Raw genomic sequence first — 16,178 nt, 5'->3', positions numbered from 1 at the left:
GGTTGCGGGCACATCCCCAGTAGGAGGTGTGCAGGAGGCAGCTGATCTATGTTCCTCTCTCATTGATGTTTCTAACTCTCTATTCCTCTCCCTTCCTCTCTGTAAAAAATCAATAAAATATATTTTAAAAAAGGTCCTGGGTGCAATACTAAAATGTTATGAAAACGATGAAAGGAGTTACATTTTCAGTCCTCAATCACTTTCCAGACCTGAGACCCAGGCCCACACCAAAACAGAAAGGAAGGTGGGCTTCTGCCAGGGGCAGGGTGGCCAGCAGCCCAGGAAAAGGCTCTGGCTACATGCTCGGCCTCCCTGCCCAGCTTCCAGGGAGGGCCCAGCCCATTCCCAAACCCAGGTGCAGTGGGTTGACTGGGTTCCCCAAAGGATACCTGTGCTTCGAACCTCAGAGGTGACCTTACGTGGAATCAGTCGGCAAAGCCTAGATAAGGCACCTAGATTAGGGTGGGCCCTACCCCACTGGTGGGTGTCCTTGTGAGAGAAAGGAGAGCTGTTTGGTCACAGAGACGTGCAGAGGAGACCGCACAGTGAGGATGGAGACAAACTGGAGTGATGTAGCCACAAGCCCGGAATGCCAGGAGCCCCCAGCAAGCCGCCTTGGGCTTTGAGGGAGCTGACAGCTTTAGTTTGGGTTTCTGGCCTCCAGAAATGAGAAAATGAAGGTCTGTTGTTTCAAGCCACCAAGTTTTAGGGTACAGGGGAACCTCATTTCTCAAACCTCGTTCCAGAAGGCTGTTTGCGAAGTGATTTGTTCGAAAATTGAATTGTTTTCCCATAGCAATAATGCAAATGGAATTAATCCGTTCCAGACCCTCAAATGATTCCGTTTCAACCTTTTTTATATATAGTACATGTATAATGTAGTTTAATCTATAAATAAGCACTCCTTTTCTTAAATCTATAGAACCGCCGCCTACTAGCCTTAAATACATTTTTCATATATCACTGCCTCTGAAATGCTATCTCCGGCTGCTGGTCCTTTATCCCAGTGGTCGGCAAAGCTCGGCTCCCTTTCTCTCTAAATTCAATAAAAATACATTTAAAAAGAAGAAGAATACAGGAGGGAACAGCCGATAGAAGAGATGCATGGGGAGTGGAGGGGAGGATTTGCAGCTCCATGCCCCCTCCAGGAGCAGCACCTCCACATGTTCACCAGCCCAGGTTTCCAAACGCCTTCATTTGGGGTTTTTATGGAAGTTCCAGTACACGGGCTGATTAAGTCATTGTTCATTGGCGATTAGCTCATTCTCCAGCCCCTCAACCTCTGAGGAAGTCAGGAGCAGGGAAGAAAGTTCCAAGCTCCCTATGATCACAAGGTGAGTTCCTCTGGCAACCAGCCCTCATCCTCCAAGAGTCACCTCATTGGTGAAAACCCAGGTAAGCCTGAAAGGGGCTTATTAATAACAGCAAATGCTCCTCTCACCCCCTCATTCAGGACATTCCAGTGTGTTAGGAGCTCTGTGACAGGAACTGGAACAAAGACAGAACATCTATTTATTATCTGACAATACCACAGGGTGCCTGGTGCCCAGGGAATCACAGGCGAAGCAAGCAGGAAACTGGTGCCTCTAGGTCAGGGGTGGGGGCCGTATAGGGGCCATGAAATAATTTGGTCTGGCCCTGCCAAGGCATTAGGGGTGAGTGAATTACTAGTAAATGTTTGGCCAAATATAGCAGGCTATTTTTTTAAAAAATATATTTTATTGATTTTTTTTTACAGACAGGAAGGGAGAGAGATAGTCAGAAACATCGATCAGCCGCCTTCTGCACACTTCCCACTGGGGATGCGCCCTCAACCAAGGTATATGCCTTGACCGGAATCGAACCCGGGACCCTTCAGTCTGCAGGCTGATGCTCTATCCACTGAGCCAAACCGGTTTCGGCTGGCTAATTTTTATTGTAATAATTTTGTATGGCCTGTTTTTGTTTTATAGCAACATAAATTTATATTGAGTTATATTAAGCAAATGATGTTATAAATATCCAAATGGCCCTTGGCAGAAGAAAGGTTTCCCACCTTGGCTCTAGGTGGGCTAGGAGTGGTGAGGGGCTTGGCTGGTGAGGGGCGCAGGCAGCGAGATCTCAGGTGACCATCACTGGTCACAGGGGGTCAGGGGCAGGGAGTGCATTGAGAGGGACCTCTCCTCCTCCACCCCGAGATACGGAAAATGTCCAGCTGACAACCAGGAGAAAGTGAAGCAAAAAGCGAGTCAGGTTAAGAAAAGCTCAGGGCTGAGAAGTGTTGAAGGAAGTCGGGTGGTCACAATGCAGAATGCCAATGGCTCTTCCTGGAGGGGGGAGGCCCGTCCACTGAGTGGGACTTTCCCAGGGCGGCTGTGCGGAGGGGCCCACCCTGCACCACTCAGGAGATTCACTTCCCTCCACCATCTGACTAGCAGGGATGGGCAAACTTTTTGACTCGAGGGCCACAATGGGTTCTTAAACTGGACCGGAGGGCCGGAACAAAAGCATGGATGGAGTGTTTGTGTGAACTAATATAAATTCAAAGTAAACATCATTACATAAAAGGGTACGGTCTTTTTTTTCTTTTAGTTTTATTCATTTCAGTCACTAGACCCACACCCCCTGGTCGCTGGCCCCACCCCGCATACCCCTGGCCCCTGGCGGGCAATGCCAGGCTGAAGTCTGGGTTAGAGTCTGAGTGCCCTACGTTTCCGGGGTCTCACTCGTGAAAAATTGCCCAGCAAAGGAGCTAAGCTAGTCTGGACTGCAGGGCACCGGCTCTCAGCCTGCGAGAAAGGCCCCCTGAGACATGGGCCCCAAACGGACAACTGGGGAAACACCTTGGATACAAATCGGCCTCCGATTTGGTTCAGGGGTCACCGATCCTCACACCATCCGCGGACCCCGGGCGAGCGCTGGTCATTTCAGTGTCACAGACAAGCCCGGGGCATTACTGCCTTCTCTCAGGCTTGCCGGGTTCCCGCAGGCTGGGACCAGCCCGCCGATCTGAAGCGCCCCCCGCACGCTTCGGCTCGGGAAAACCCGCGGTTGCCATGGCTTCCACGCCGCAGGCCCGCGTCGAGGCGGTTCACAAACCCGGGTCCCTGGGTCCAGCTCCCAAGCGACACTGTGAGACCTCCCACCACCGCGGACCCGTGCAGCCGGCTTTCCTACCCTAGGTGCCGCCTGCAGCCGCTAGACGCGCCTCTCCCTGGCTGCGACCGCTGGGGTGGCGCGGCGCACGCATTACGACATTTGAGCAGGGGGAGGTTGCGTCACAACCTCCTAGGTCTCGCGAGCCACAAGGAACCCAGCAAGCGCCGCTGGTGTAGTGGTATCATGCAAGATTCCCATTCTTGCGACCCGGGTTCGATTCCCGGGCGGCGCACGTGTTTTGTTTTTCCCCCCCATCTCAACAAACTGTCGGTGACAGCTGAAATTTCAAGCCGAGAGAAAGCCGGAAGCATGGGGTAACCATCCATTTCGGTGCAAGCACAAACGAGACCATTTCAGAGTCACAAGAACTATGAAAATGTTAGGGCAGCCATGGCGACAGAGCGCTGAGCTGAGGAGCACCTACACACCAGCAACCCAAACTCTCCGCCCGGTGCTCCGCAGGGGCAGCCGCCCCCTACGCGCCTCCCGATGAAGCGGGCACTTTAAACTGCTGCACGCGTCCTCCTGGGAACTGTAGTTCGTGGGGGCGGGCTTCGCGGGGGGCGGGCTTCGCGACGGCTTGACTACAACTCCCGGCGGGCCTTGCAGCGGCCGTGCTGCCGCTCTGGACGGACTAGCTGTGGCGCCGTGATGCTTTTGGCAGCGGCCGCCGAGCGGAACAAGGAACCAATTCTGCGCGTTCTGCGGCAGTATGTGGACCCGGCTCAGCGCGGCATTCGCGTGCTGGAAGTGGCCTCGGGCTCCGGCCAGCATGCGGCCCACTTCGCGCGGGCCTTCCCCCTTGCGGAGTGGCAGCCGTCTGACGTGGACCAGCGCTGCTTGGACAGGTGCGGGGAAGGCGGGGCCCCGGGTGATGTAAGTGGGCCTCGTTTCCCCCCCACTTCCCCCCCTTCCCCCGGCTTCTCGAGCCCACGTGACTACCGTGAACGCGGTTGTAGCGGGCGTCAGAAACCGGTGCACAGGCCACCCCCACTCACGGGCTGCCCCTCCGACAGCATCTCGGCCACCACTCGAGCCCAGGGATTGTCCAACGTGAAGGCTCCGCTGTACCTGGACGTGACCTGGGATTGGGAGAAATGGGGCGGGATCCAGCCGCAGTCGCTGGACCTGCTACTCTGCATCAACATGATCCACATCAGCCCCCTGAACTGCACCGAGGTCTGTGGGAGCTGAAGCGAGCCACCCAAGGACCAGTACCTGCGCCAGGGGGCACCCTTCCCCCTGCATTGGGTGCCAGGTTTGCCCCATTTCATAAGGCGCTGAGGCCTGGGGAGGTCAGGCTGAGTCTCCAGCCCCCAGCCCAGAGCTCTTTTGGAGGCCTGGGTAAAGTTACTCACTGCCGTCCTCCCCCCCCCCCCCCCAGGGGCTCTTCAGAGCAGCAGGACACCTGCTCAAGCCCAAGGCGCTGCTCATCACCTATGGGGTGAGTGCCCCCGCACGAGATGGAACTCCCCTGACCCTATGATCCCAACCAGCCTCAGTCGTCCCCTCTTTTCTATTCTCCTTCCCTCCTGTCTCAGTATTTTCCTTTGCCCTCTCTCCCACTACCTGCCACCATTGAAACAGGCCCAGACCTTCCCCTCTGTCTCCCTACGCCCCCTAGGCTCATGGGAGCAGGGAGCATAGCGTCCTTTTCATCCTCCAGGCGCAGCCTGCAAGTCTGCCCAGTGGCTGACCCTGTGTCCCTCTGTCTCCACAGCCCTACGCTGTCAATGGGAAGATTTCTCCCCAGAGCAATGTGGACTTTGACCTGTCGCTCAGATGCAGGTTAGAGCTGCGGGGGGTGCGTGGGCCTACTTGGGAAGGCAGGTGAGCTGGGTGACTCCCAACTCTACCTCTTTTCCCCCTGCAGGAACCCAGAGTGGGGGCTGCGGGACACAGCCTTCTTGGAGGACCTGGGCAAGGCCAGCGGTCTTCTCTTGGAGAAGATGGTAGGTGGGAGGGCCTGGGGGTCTGGGTGGCCTCCCTGGGCAGCTTCTTCAGCCAAAGCATCTCTCCTAGGTGGATATGCCAGCCAACAACAAATGCCTGATTTTCCGGAAAGAGTAACCCTTCTTCCTGCATGCCTATGTCCCCAGTGAGGCCCCTTCTGGGACAAACCCAGATAGCCAACCCCTGCCTCCCTGGACCAGGCCATGCAGACTGGCCTTGCCCATTCTGGGGGCTCTTGGTCAGTGGCCACAGGGCTGCTGAGAGCCTGGGAATAAAGTGTTTCCTGCTATCCTATTGCTGGTGTCCACTATGCCTCTTCCTGGGAACACCCTAGGTGGTGCTGGGTGTGCAAGCTGTCTCCAAGGGCTCCATTCCTGGGGGCAGGAGAGGTCTGGCCTATGGGGTCAGGGCTTATGGACGTCCTAGACCCTGTTGCTCCACTTGCACGACAGAGAAGGGAGAAGACTCGGACTGCTGAGGCAGGACTGAACTGGCTGCATGGCCCTCCTGCCACCAGAGGTGGCACCCACCCCTGGACCTAGTTCTGGCTTGTGCTCTTGGAGGGAAACAGGAGGCTCCCCAGGAGGGAACTGGTGCTCCATGGACTAGAGCCTAAACACCAGTGTGGTGGCAGGACCCAGCTGGATTACAGGTTGGATGGGGGAAGGGAAGGGTGGTAACCCTGGGAGGCTCAGCACCAGCAGGCCATGATGTCCCTCCTGGGAAATGCTTTTATTGGGGGGCGGGGACTGGGAGGACTGGAGGACAGGGGCAGGCAGTGCTCTAGGTAGGTGGGGCTAGTCCTGGAAGCGGTTGAGCAGCTCGCAGGCCCTCTTCTCCAGCAGCTCTGAGATCTTCTTGATGCGCTTCTCGCTGGCGATACGGACATAGCTGCCAGCATCCAGGACAGCCACACCGTCTCGTACTTCACCCATAATGACCAGCGGGCCATCACCTGCTGTCACATTGGGGCAGGGGCAGGCCCAGTCCATGCCACTCAGCGTCACCTCCAGGTACTTGGTGCCCAAGAACCTGAGGCCCATCTTGTCATCCTTGAGCACATCGTCTAGGGCCACGCGGGCAATGCTGCCGCCGCCAGCCTCCGATTCCTCTAGCACTTCTGTGAGTCGCCCTACAATAGCAAAGTCACTGCGGCACAAGCTCAGCGCCAGCTTGCTCCTGAGGCGGCAGGCCCGGCAGGGTGGCATGCGCGGCACAGGGCAGGCATCCTCACAGCTCTCCTGGCTCTCGAAGTTATTGCTGTTGCCTTCACAGCCACCATACACGAAGGGATGGCACTGCTGTAGCAGTGGGCTATAGGCCCAGCGTGGCTCCCAGCCTTGGCAGGGGCCCTGCACAGCTGGCAGCACACAGTTATCCCCTGGCCCGCGGGCACAGGCTTGCTGGCACTCCTCATAGGTCTCAAAGCCCTGGGTGCCTCCATCACAGCTGCCAACTTGGAAGGTCATGCAACCACCACGCTGTGGGTCAAAGTGCCAGAGGACATGGCTGGAGAGGGGGCTGGCACAGGCCTGCGCTTGGGGCAGGCACTCCGCAGGGGCGCTGGGGGCCCTGTCCCTGGCTGGATCCCGCTGGACCACAGAGAGTGGGAAGTCAGCCCGCAGCAGGCCAGCAGTGTTGCGTGCAGTGCAGGTATAGAGGCCGGCATCCTCAGGCCGGGCATTGTAAAGCACCAGCTGCCCAATGCTGGTGACCACCACATTGCCATACATCTGGTCTGGCCGCATGATTAGGTTCTCCCGCTGCTCACTCTGCTTCTCCCAGGTCACAGCGGGTGGTGGGCGGCCACTGACATCGCAGTGGAGGCTGGCGGTGCCCCCCACATACACCACCTGTGAGGAAGGGCTGCTGTAGAGGGCAGGTGGCACTGGGGTGTCCCCGGGTGTCGGGCGGGCAGTGGTCTCAGGTGGCCCTGGGCTGCTGGGTGGCCAGGTGAGAATGTGTTTGCAGGGCACGACGTGCAGGCGGAGACCACGCAGGCAGGCCTCTGCATCCATGTAGCAGCGATTATAGTAGGTGAGGCCATCTGAGGCACAGGTGAAGCTGGGTTCCTTCTCACAACGGTCACGGCAGCGGCACACAGGCTGCCCGTCCCAGATGTCGCAGTCTGAGCCCTGCTGTGGGCATGAGAAGCCCTCGCACGAAGCCACCAGTGCAGGTGTGGCCAGGCCACCCTCAGGGAATCGGGCAGCTACACAGCTCTGCAGCCCACACACGTTGGTGCAGCACTTCTCAGTGGCCAGGCAGTCCTGGAGGAGGAGGGGTGAGGGGCAGCTCAGCAGGCAACCGAACACTCCCCAGCCTCACCCAGGGCTCTGGCATTGCTAGGTTGGGGTGCCCCTACTGCATCTCCCTGAGCCTCAGTTTTCCCTCTGGAAAGCCAGGCAGGCTTGTACAAATTTCCATCCAGGGCTATTACAGTTACCTCACTGACAAGTCCTGTGTGTCATCTCACTGAATCCTCAGACCCCCTCCTCCCCCCAAAGCAGGTTTAATTATTATTCCCGTAGTGCAGATGACGAAACTGAGGCCCAGGGGAGATGGGGAGCACGCTCAAGGCCACTTCAGGGGATGCATGGCCAGGCTGCAAAGGGGCATCCAAATGTAGCCCCTGCCTTTCTACCTGGCTGGTCCTGAGAACAACTGACCCCTGGGTGGGGGTGGGCAGGTTTGGTGGGTGATGAGGGTAAAGATGGAGTGTCCCTAAGACCCTCATAGGAGCATGGCCTGAAACCCCTGCAGGATGTGGGAGAAGAGTAAGGAGACTCCAAGGGCTGGGGGCCAGGGGATAGGGTCTGAGCTTCCCCCAGGCCACCCTAATTTCCTGGGACTCCCACCGGGGTGGGTGGGGATGGTGCCCACACTCACCTGGTCCCCGATGCACTCGCGCTCACAGGTACTCTGGGCGTCCACCCACAGGTTGGGGCTGAGCTGGTTGGGGCACACGCCTGAGTGGCTTCTGGGCCCCTGCAGCAGGCTGGCCCCCGAGGTCAGCCCAACCATGAGGAGTAGCAGTAGAAGCAGCCTCTGGGCTGACATGGGGACCACCGGCCCAGAGGGCGGGGGCGAGTGGCTGCCAGCCCTTCAGGACTTGCTTTGTGCTGATCCCTTTAGGCATCCACCCTTCCAGGCCTGTGGTCAGCACCCTGACCTTGGGCCCCTGACCGATCCTCTGGGCCCCCAAGGTCTGAGCCCACAGCAAATGCTCCCTCTCAACACCCCTGTGCAAAGGACTGGGTGGATTCCAGATCTGAGCTCTGGCAAGACCCCTTCACAGCCTGGCCCTCTGTGGTTAACAGAGGGCAGGGGGCGTGGTGGGGGAGGGGCTGAGGCCCAGAAGCAAGGAGGCACTGGCCACCAGGGTTACTGAGGGGCGGAGAAGGGCTGGCTCTGGTCAGAGTTGGGAGGGGAGGGGACACTGTAACCGGAGGCCCTCCTCCCTCCAGGCTCTGGGCTCAGCGGATCAAAGCAGCTTCACAGACCCTCCCAGCTTGGATTCAGGACCCGGAAGGAGGGGGAAGGGAGATCAAACACAGGGACCGCCAGAATCTGCCCTTCCAAACCCTTCCCTGGGGTCTGGGGCCCCAGGAGCATCTGCTTTAAGACTGGATGAAAACGTCCCATGACCCTGTGTCTGACCTTCTGACCCAGGAGGCAGGGTAATAAGAGCCTGGTCTGGTCAGAATGAGACCAAAAGACATACCAGGTGCAGAGGACGCCATTGATCTGCTCTGTGAGGGGGCCTCAGGCATGGGGGGCCAGAACTTTGGACGGGGCTCAAGGCCCAGAACCCTCCCACAAAGCTGTGGCCTGAGGTGGGGGTAATGTGCAGTGTGATGGTCCTGGGCTGGAGTGCATGTCAGGGGACGGCCCACCGCCTACACCACATGCCTACTCGAAGCTCACTGCCCTCCCAGGCAGCAGTGGTTATGCCCCACCAACACCCCCAGGGAGGGTTCGGTCTCCCAGGTTCAGGATCCCAGGCTCCAGCCTTTGGGGGCAGCGGGAACAGGTGATCCCGCCAGCCATTTGCTTTACTGCCGTGTGGGGAAGGAAAGGCTGGGTGGGCAGCCTGCCTAACCCAGAGAAACACAGCTCATCCCTGTATCCGGGGAGGCTGATGCAGCCACACTCGCCCCAGTGGCCAGGATGTGTACCAGTCAACAAGACTAGTTATGGGGGGTGGTGGGATCGACAAAGCAGCCCTCGACCCATCAAGTGTCAGAGTGCAGACCCACCCCACCTCACACCTCCAACTGACCAGCCAGTTAAAACCAGAGATTTTAATTCACATAAAATGTAGCCTGGAGGTCAGAGCTTACATTTACTGTACAAAGAAACAAAAACCGTCCAAAATGAGCTCAGGAATGGTGCGAGTGTCAGCAGCAAAGGGTAGTGTTTATGTGGTGAACGCAGGACCGTCCACACCCTCACAACCAAATCCATGTTATTTGGTTCAAAATACAAAGAAAGGGGCTCCGTTGGCAGGACAGGACAGGCAGGGCCTCCTCTGCCTGACCCTGCTGGTGGCTAGGCCTTGAGCAGAGCCCCCAGGCACCTCTGCTCACAAGGGCCGCAGACCCCTGCCCAACCTGCCTCCCAGAACAGCAGGCATAAGGCTCCCTCCACAGAGGAGTCCCAGGGGAGCCCAGCAGGAGGTAGAGTTGAGCACCGTGACTGGTGGTCATGTCACCAGCCAGGCAGGTGGAAGGAATGAAGGCCTCCAGCTCAGGGTTGGCTGCCAGATCATGGAGGAGGTCCATTGCTATGACTGCTCCAGGTGGCATCACTAAGAACTGGGTTCTGGTGACATGTGACCTCAAAGAGGGGCGATGCCAGGTAAGGAGCAGCTATGGGGTGATAACCAAGGTCAGGGAACAGAAGCTGGCAAGAGTGGGATCCAGACGCCCAGAGGCAAGTGGGCCAAGACTCAGTCCAAACCTGCAGAGCACCTGGCAACCCCTCAAGTATTCATTGCCCACAGACAGCTCTGCATCTTCACACAGAGATGCAGAGCCCATCTCATGTAGCAACGTGTACGGGTCCCCAGGACAGTTCCCTCGAGGTGGGACCAGGAACAGCAGGTGGGGACTTGGGCTTGTTTAGAGGCCCAGCCTCTGCTGTCCTACAGGGCTCCTCTGGCTGAGACCACCTGCCTACTAGGTGTGCCCCACGGTCCCAGGAGGGGTCATGTGGCCAAAGTCTTCTCTGCACATGGTGCCGCCCGAGCGCCCAGCAAGGAGCTTCCCCAAGCCTGAGACCTCACTCCCCAAGCGTGTCCGGATGGGCGGTGCCTGCCTCCCCTGCTAGGAGATCTTGCAGTTGCTCCTGGAGCAGTTCTGGGGTGGGCTCTGGGGGGGACGGATGGACTTAGACCTCTTGAGGCTGTTGCCCTTGCTGCCGCCACCCCCCGCCCCACTGGCCAGAGAGTAGGAACGCCCATGCATCATCACGGCATTCATGCCATTGGCCATCGAGAAGGACTTGAGGTGGCTCTTGATGGTGACAGGCAGTGGGAGCTTGTCGATGAGGTGCAGGGGGGTGCAGGAGACGATGGCACGGCAGCAGAGGTCCTGCAGGCTGAACACTGCGGGGGGTGGTCAGAGAGAGGGGGAGTCAGACAACAGGGGTCAAAACAAACCATAGGGGGAAGGGATCAGTGGTGAGGGGTGGCAGGGCAGTGGGAGCTTGTCGATGAGGTGCACGGGGGTGCAGGAGACGATGGCACGGCAGCAGAGGTCCTGCAGGCTGAACACTGCGGGGGGTGGTCAGAGAGGGGGGGGGTGAGACAACAGGGGTCACAACAAAGGGGGAAGGGCACGGCAGCAGAGGTCCTGCAGGCTGAACACTGCGGGGGGTGGTCAGAGAGAGGGGGAGTCAGACAACAGGGGTCAAAACAAACCATAGGGGGAAGGGATCAGTGGTGAGGGAGGTGTCAGGTGGGAGGAGGATCAGACTATGGCAGGGGTCAGCCATGGAGAGGGTCAGACCATGGGCAGGGCGGTAAAATGATGGGGACGTTCAGACTGGAGAGAAAGACACTGAGGTGCTGAGAGATCTCAGAGCCTACGGACCTGAGTGGGGGGAACACTAAGGGACAAGCTGTCATCTGGCCAGATGAGCACAAGTGACACTAGTGGGGGATGTAGGTTTCCAAACCAGGACCCTGGATGCTCTACTACTCTACTTGGTGCAGGGCACCACCGGGTGCAGCCCCTGGATGGCACCCTGCTCCTGCTTTCTCCCTACAGCTCCATACTGAGAAATGTCCTTGGGGACCCCACTTCTGAGAGCTTAGCCAGCTTAGCACCTCGCAGGAGACTGAAGCTTCTGGGAACACTAGCTATCCCTGGCAGCTCTGGGTGGGCATGGCTTGAGCAGCTGAAGGACCGGAAAGTACACAGGGATTAGAAGCCGTTGCCCTGCTTGCTCTGAGACATGTCACCACCCCCAGCATGAGGGCATCATCAGAATGTAAGGCACAGTCCTCTCCCATAACTCTGGACCCCCACATAAAGCACATGCAGGATGCAAGTTGGTTTAGTTGCAGCAAGTTGTGGAAGTTCTACAACTGGGGAGCCTGGACACCTGGGAGGGACCACGACCTCTGAAGGGTTGCCTGTCCACTGCACTCTACACTCAGGTCTCAGGCCCTGGTGGCCCCACTGGCCGCACCTCACCTCGGTTGGGCCTCCAGATCTTCTCCATGCCATGCCGCATGAGCACGATACGGGACAGCTCAGTGAAGGACTCGGTGACATTGAAGTTGCACAACGGGCTGACCTCGAAGAAGGTCATGCAGTTCTTTTCTGCGTAGGCACGTGCCTGCTCTGTTGGAACTTGCCGCTTGAAAGCCAGGTGCAGCCGATTCCCAACCAGGATCCGGGGGACCCCAGGTGCATGCTGTGGGGAGGCGGGGGGTGGCAGAAGACAGCACAGGTATGAACGTGGGATGCCCCCCTTTTGGCTGTCCCCATCCCAATTCTATGATGAGGTGGGGCTCAGACCCATGAGCCATGGCCTCTTGAGGCATGAGATCCCGACCTTCAAGTGCCATGGATGTAAGAAAGGACGCACAAAGCTGGGGCCACGGGAGAAGCAGCAAATGGGGGCCACAAAGACTCTTGTGGGGATGGGAGCACACGTGCCCTGGGGAGGATGACCATGGAAGCGGGTGTCCACCTACCTCATCAATCTCCTTGATCCATCGGTCAATGCCATCAAAGGACCAGCGGTTGGTGATATCATATACCAGGAGGATCCCCTGCAAGAAAGATAAGCGTGTCACAAGGCTGAGGGGTCGGCCAGATGGAGGCCTCTTGTTCTGGCACGGGCCCCGGCATGGACATGCACCCTTCCTCCTAGGACAGGCAGGGCAGGGACACTTGGCACAGCCAGATAGCTTTCAGGGGATCGTACAGGTTACTTAACACATGGCAGTGTAGACAATGTACTGTGAGACACCCTGTCATATTTAAGAGGGGTCTCTGGTGTTGGACACTGTGTCTTCTCGCCTTGGCCAGGTCCATGTGGCCATGGACACCCTTATGTGGGGTGGCAGCAATGTCATCCATGGTCAAGGATCTCATAGGCTCAATGCTGCCCCCTCCCTCCCCTTGGGGACTTGGCTAGGGCAGAAGTGGCATTTTTTCAACTTCTTTCCTCCAAGTACACAGGAAGCACTATCCTGTGACCATTTGAAAGTCATGGGAGCTAAAACAGATGCACGCAGATCTACAGTGTGGGTCAGACCCTGTGGATAATCCTGGTAGGCAGATGTGGACAACTTGCCTGACACTCTAACAGTGTACTCTTCCTTGGGGCCCCAGGGAAGCTGAGCAAAGGTGTTCCTGAGTTTTCCAGCCCAAACTTGCAGAGCAGGACATCAGTTACTCCAGCAGCTGTATGTGCAGCTCCACTGGCCAGCAGGGGGTTTGCTACGGACTTTCCTGTCACATCCCTTAGAGACTAATTACTCAGAGCTCAGCTCTAGGCTGTCTCCATCTGCTCTGAGTGTCTCAGTAGTGACCTGTCACAGGCCTTAGGAAAGTGACTCCACAGAGTGCCTCCAGACCCTCACACTGCCCATCGGACCTGCACTCCACTCTGAAGCAGGCTCACAACCCTCCCTGTCCCACCGTGTCTTCATGCAGCCTATGTTCCCAATACACAGAGACAGGGAAAAAGTGCAGCTGAGATGGAAGGCACAGGATGTCTCCATCTCAAAATGAGTGATTTTAAAGCCTTTCTCCTTAAAAATGTTCTTCGAATTTTGGAAGACTTAAATGTAGCCCCTAGGTCAGTGATGGCGAACCTCTGACATGCATGTCAGAGGTGACCCTCGAACTCATTTTTTGGTTGATTTTTCTTTGTTAAATGGCATTTAAATATATAAAATAAATATCAAAAATATAAGTCTTTGTTTTACTATGGTTGCAAATATCAAAAAATTTCTATATGTGACACAGCACCAGAGTTAAGTTAGGATTTTTCAAAATGCTGACACGCCGAGCTCAAAAGGTTCGCCATCACTGCCCTAGGTCCTGTTAAGAGGAATGTAGAAATTACTGAACGCCCATCCAGTGGCCCTCTGGATGGAAAGCTTTGTATAGAACATACAGATCTGCCTACCTCCCCATGTGGAAGGGCTATGATTATAAGGAAAGACCCCCTCCCTTGAGCCCACTTGAAGAAACAAACCAGTTTGATGGGGACAGAGAATAAAACTGGAAGGGAACCATGGGGTAGCAGGAGTGAGTCCTGCTGCTTGGGGAAGAGGGAACAAAGCCCTCTGGTCTGGGGTTGGATGGAGACGTGCCATTGACCCTCCAAGTCCCCTCCTAAGAAATCACTGAGAATGTATCCACAGACCAGCCCTCACAGATGTTCATCACAGCATGAAACAAACTGCACATGCAGTGGGGGCTGCTGAATAAGTTGAGGTGCACACATGCTGATCCTGGGCAGGTGCACAACAGACTGCATAGTGAGAAGCACGGATCCTAAATAATATGTAAAATATGGTGTTTGTTTTTTGTTAATCCTCCCTGGGGATATTCTTTCCATTAATTTTTAAAGAGAGCGAGAGAGACACAATGTAAGAGAGATATATCTATGGTTGGCTCCTGCGTACCCCAACAAGGACCTGCAACCCAGGTATGTGCCCCTGACCAGATTCAAACCTGCAGCCTTTCAGTGCACAGGCTGCTCTATCCAATGAACCACACTGGCTAGGGCAATATGGTATTTTAAAACAGAAATATAAACATAGAACACACCACACTGAAAATGTTTTCATGGATGAAACCACATTTTCAAAGGCTGGATGAGGGCTTATGCTCTTGCTTTTGCTTATCTATGTAACACTGAAAAGCATAAACTAGCTTGGCTGGTAGCTCAGTGGTCAAGAGCATTGACTCAAAAACTGAAGGGTCCCAGGTTCAAGGGGCACATATTTGAGTTGCAGGTTTGATCTCCAGCTCTGGTCAGGATGTGTGTAAGAGGCAACCAATCAATGTGTCTCTCTCATATTGATGTTTCTCTCTCTTTCTCTCTCCCTCCCTTCCTTCTACTCTCTCTAAAAATAAAAAATAAATAAATAAACAGAAAAAAATACCCTCAGGTGAGGATTAACAAAATCAAACAAAAAAATTCAATTCAATTTTGGCATGTGTCATGCATTTGTATGGTAGAGCTCCCAAGGAACGCAGGCTGCAAGTGGAAGCCTCTGCCCCGCCACCACAAGCACTTAGGCTCTGGCTTTGCCCAGAAGTAAGTGACGCACTGAAAATGAGGAGCAACTATTAAATGGTCCCTGAGCCATATGCCCACCCACCTGATCGGCCCTAATCAGCACTCACCAAATGGTAAGTGCATGCCCCCCACTTTGAAACCCCTTTTTGTGTGGACAAACTGATCTCTGTCCAGAAGGAAGACCTGCTCTTCCAGCTGACCCCAAACCCTCAACTAAACAGGACACCCACTCCACCCCCGCCTCCAGCTCTCAGCACACTCCGCCCCGGGGACCTGTTCTCTTCAGCAGCAGAGGTGCTAGCCTCCCAGGGCCATGAATGGCCACATCACATCTCGGCAACACAAAACAAGGGTCATGCATATAGTAGGTCAGGGACAGAAAGGTTGTTTCTTGCCCAGCTGGTGTGGCTCAGTGGTTGAGCATATGAACTAGGTGATCACGGTTTGATTCCCTTCCGGGTCAAGGCACAAGCCTGGGTTGCAGGCTTGATCCCCAGTAGGGGATGTGCATGAGGCAGCTGATCAATGATTCTCTCTCATTACTGATGTTTCTCTCTCTCTCTCTCTCTCTCTCTCTCTCTATCTCTATCTCTATCTCTATCTCCCCCTTTCCCTTCCTCTGTGAAATTAAAAAAAAAAGCTTTTAAGAAAGGTTATTTCTCATGGTAAGAACTACAAGACAGTCCTGTTGCAGAACAGATGACAGCAGCCAGGGGTTGGTGGCTTTTGTAACTTGGGCCCTGAGGAACCCGTACGGTCCTCCAGTCTTAACCAAGGGTGGGAAAGTGACTGGAAATATAAAACTTGACTGGGAAAGACGGTCCTGCAACTCAATGTACCATCAGGGGCCACACAGAGCAGCAAAACCAGGCGGTCTACTCTGGATGCTGCCTTCACGTCTGCGCTGCCACCATCAGGCAGGATGGGAATGGGACAGAGCAGAACAAGCCACTGCAATAAGAGCACAGGAGGGCAGAGTTGAGCTCAGACCCTACCACTCACCACTCAGGCCCGAAATGTGCAACTGGCTCCTTCAGCTCAGAATTGACAAGAACCTCCAGAATTAAAGCAAGAGCAACAACAAATACACAACCACTGGACTGGATGCTCTGGAGAGAACGAAAGTGACTCAGTGTTTGCTTCCCTGAAACACTGTATATTTTGACAAATGCCCAAGCCTGTTAGGTGTTCTCAATTAGCTGAACATAAATAACTGTCTTCATACTGTTCCACGTTCACACCCAGAGTGCGCAGACCAGCTGAGCCCTCCCAGGTTTGACCTCAGTGCCTTCCTGATGTTTTCCAATTGCCCT

The 16,178-nt window shown here is 55.8% G+C and overlaps 3 protein-coding genes and 1 non-coding gene across 5 annotated transcripts in view; 2 read left to right on the top strand and 2 right to left on the bottom strand.

Annotated features, from left to right (window-relative positions):
- The first annotated feature begins 3,299 nt into the window (after window positions 1-3,299).
- Window positions 3,300-3,370, top strand: TRNAG-CCC. Its single transcript has one exon. It is a non-coding gene; the product is annotated as a tRNA-Gly (tRNA).
- Window positions 3,371-3,718: 348 nt separating this feature from the next.
- LOC102763896 (chromosome unknown open reading frame, human C16orf13) lies at window positions 3,719-5,385 on the top strand. 2 transcript variants are annotated; one of them, XM_006766164.2, is made up of 6 exons: window positions 3,723-3,986; window positions 4,155-4,317; window positions 4,523-4,582; window positions 4,859-4,926; window positions 5,012-5,090; window positions 5,161-5,385. In XM_006766164.2, exons 1-6 carry the CDS (start codon window positions 3,790-3,792, stop codon window positions 5,206-5,208), a joined length of 615 nt encoding a protein of 204 aa, XP_006766227.1. In that variant the 5' UTR covers window positions 3,723-3,789; the 3' UTR covers window positions 5,209-5,385. The 2 variants fall into 2 exon arrangements, with proteins under 2 accessions (XP_006766228.1, XP_006766227.1); XM_006766165.2 differs by lacking the exons at window positions 4,155-4,317; window positions 4,859-4,926 and having other exon boundaries at window positions 3,719-3,986.
- Window positions 5,386-5,804: 419 nt separating this feature from the next.
- WFIKKN1 (WAP, follistatin/kazal, immunoglobulin, kunitz and netrin domain containing 1) lies at window positions 5,805-10,145 on the bottom strand. The gene is made up of 2 exons (XM_006766163.2): window positions 7,981-10,145; window positions 5,805-7,361 (listed from the first exon to the last, which is right to left on the bottom strand). Exons 1-2 carry the CDS (start codon window positions 8,149-8,151, stop codon window positions 5,889-5,891), a joined length of 1,644 nt encoding a protein of 547 aa, XP_006766226.1. The 5' UTR covers window positions 8,152-10,145; the 3' UTR covers window positions 5,805-5,888.
- A 9-nt stretch (window positions 10,146-10,154) lies between these two features.
- Window positions 10,155-16,178, bottom strand: part of RAB40C (RAB40C, member RAS oncogene family) — a 34,164-nt gene continuing 28,140 nt past the window's right edge. The window contains exons 5-9 of the mRNA XM_015565582.1: window positions 12,299-12,376; window positions 11,793-12,015; window positions 10,929-10,960; window positions 10,789-10,835; window positions 10,155-10,620 (exon numbers count right to left, since the gene is read on the bottom strand). Of these exons, the coding sequence (XP_015421068.1) occupies window positions 10,419-10,620; window positions 10,789-10,835; window positions 10,929-10,960; window positions 11,793-12,015; window positions 12,299-12,376 (582 nt within the window). The 3' untranslated portion in view covers window positions 10,155-10,418. The remainder of the gene's footprint in view (window positions 10,621-10,788; window positions 10,836-10,928; window positions 10,961-11,792; window positions 12,016-12,298; window positions 12,377-16,178) is intronic.

Source organism: Myotis davidii, unplaced genomic scaffold (assembly GCF_000327345.1).
Source record: "Myotis davidii unplaced genomic scaffold, ASM32734v1 scaffold100, whole genome shotgun sequence".
In the NCBI taxonomy this organism is placed as follows: Eukaryota; Metazoa; Chordata; class Mammalia; order Chiroptera; family Vespertilionidae; genus Myotis; species Myotis davidii.
The sequence above is the reverse complement of the archived record's forward strand: the minus strand, read 5'-3'. Positions and strand labels throughout refer to the sequence as shown.

Excerpts from the sequence above, each read along its gene's own strand:
- WFIKKN1 (XM_006766163.2), bottom strand. The coding sequence starts at position 8,151 with ATGTCAGCCCAGAGGCTGCTTCTACTGCTACTCCTCATGGTTGGGCTG. Across the intron at positions 7,362-7,980 it reads GCGAGTGCATCGGGGACCAG|GACTGCCTGGCCACTGAGAA; the intron begins GTGAGTGTGGGC and ends CTCCTCCTCCAG.
- LOC102763896 (XM_006766164.2), top strand. The coding sequence starts at position 3,790 with ATGCTTTTGGCAGCGGCCGCCGAGCGGAACAAGGAACCAATTCTGCGC. Across the intron at positions 4,318-4,522 it reads GCCCCCTGAACTGCACCGAG|GGGCTCTTCAGAGCAGCAGG; the intron begins GTCTGTGGGAGC and ends CCCCCCCCCCAG. Across the intron at positions 5,091-5,160 it reads GTCTTCTCTTGGAGAAGATG|GTGGATATGCCAGCCAACAA; the intron begins GTAGGTGGGAGG and ends CATCTCTCCTAG.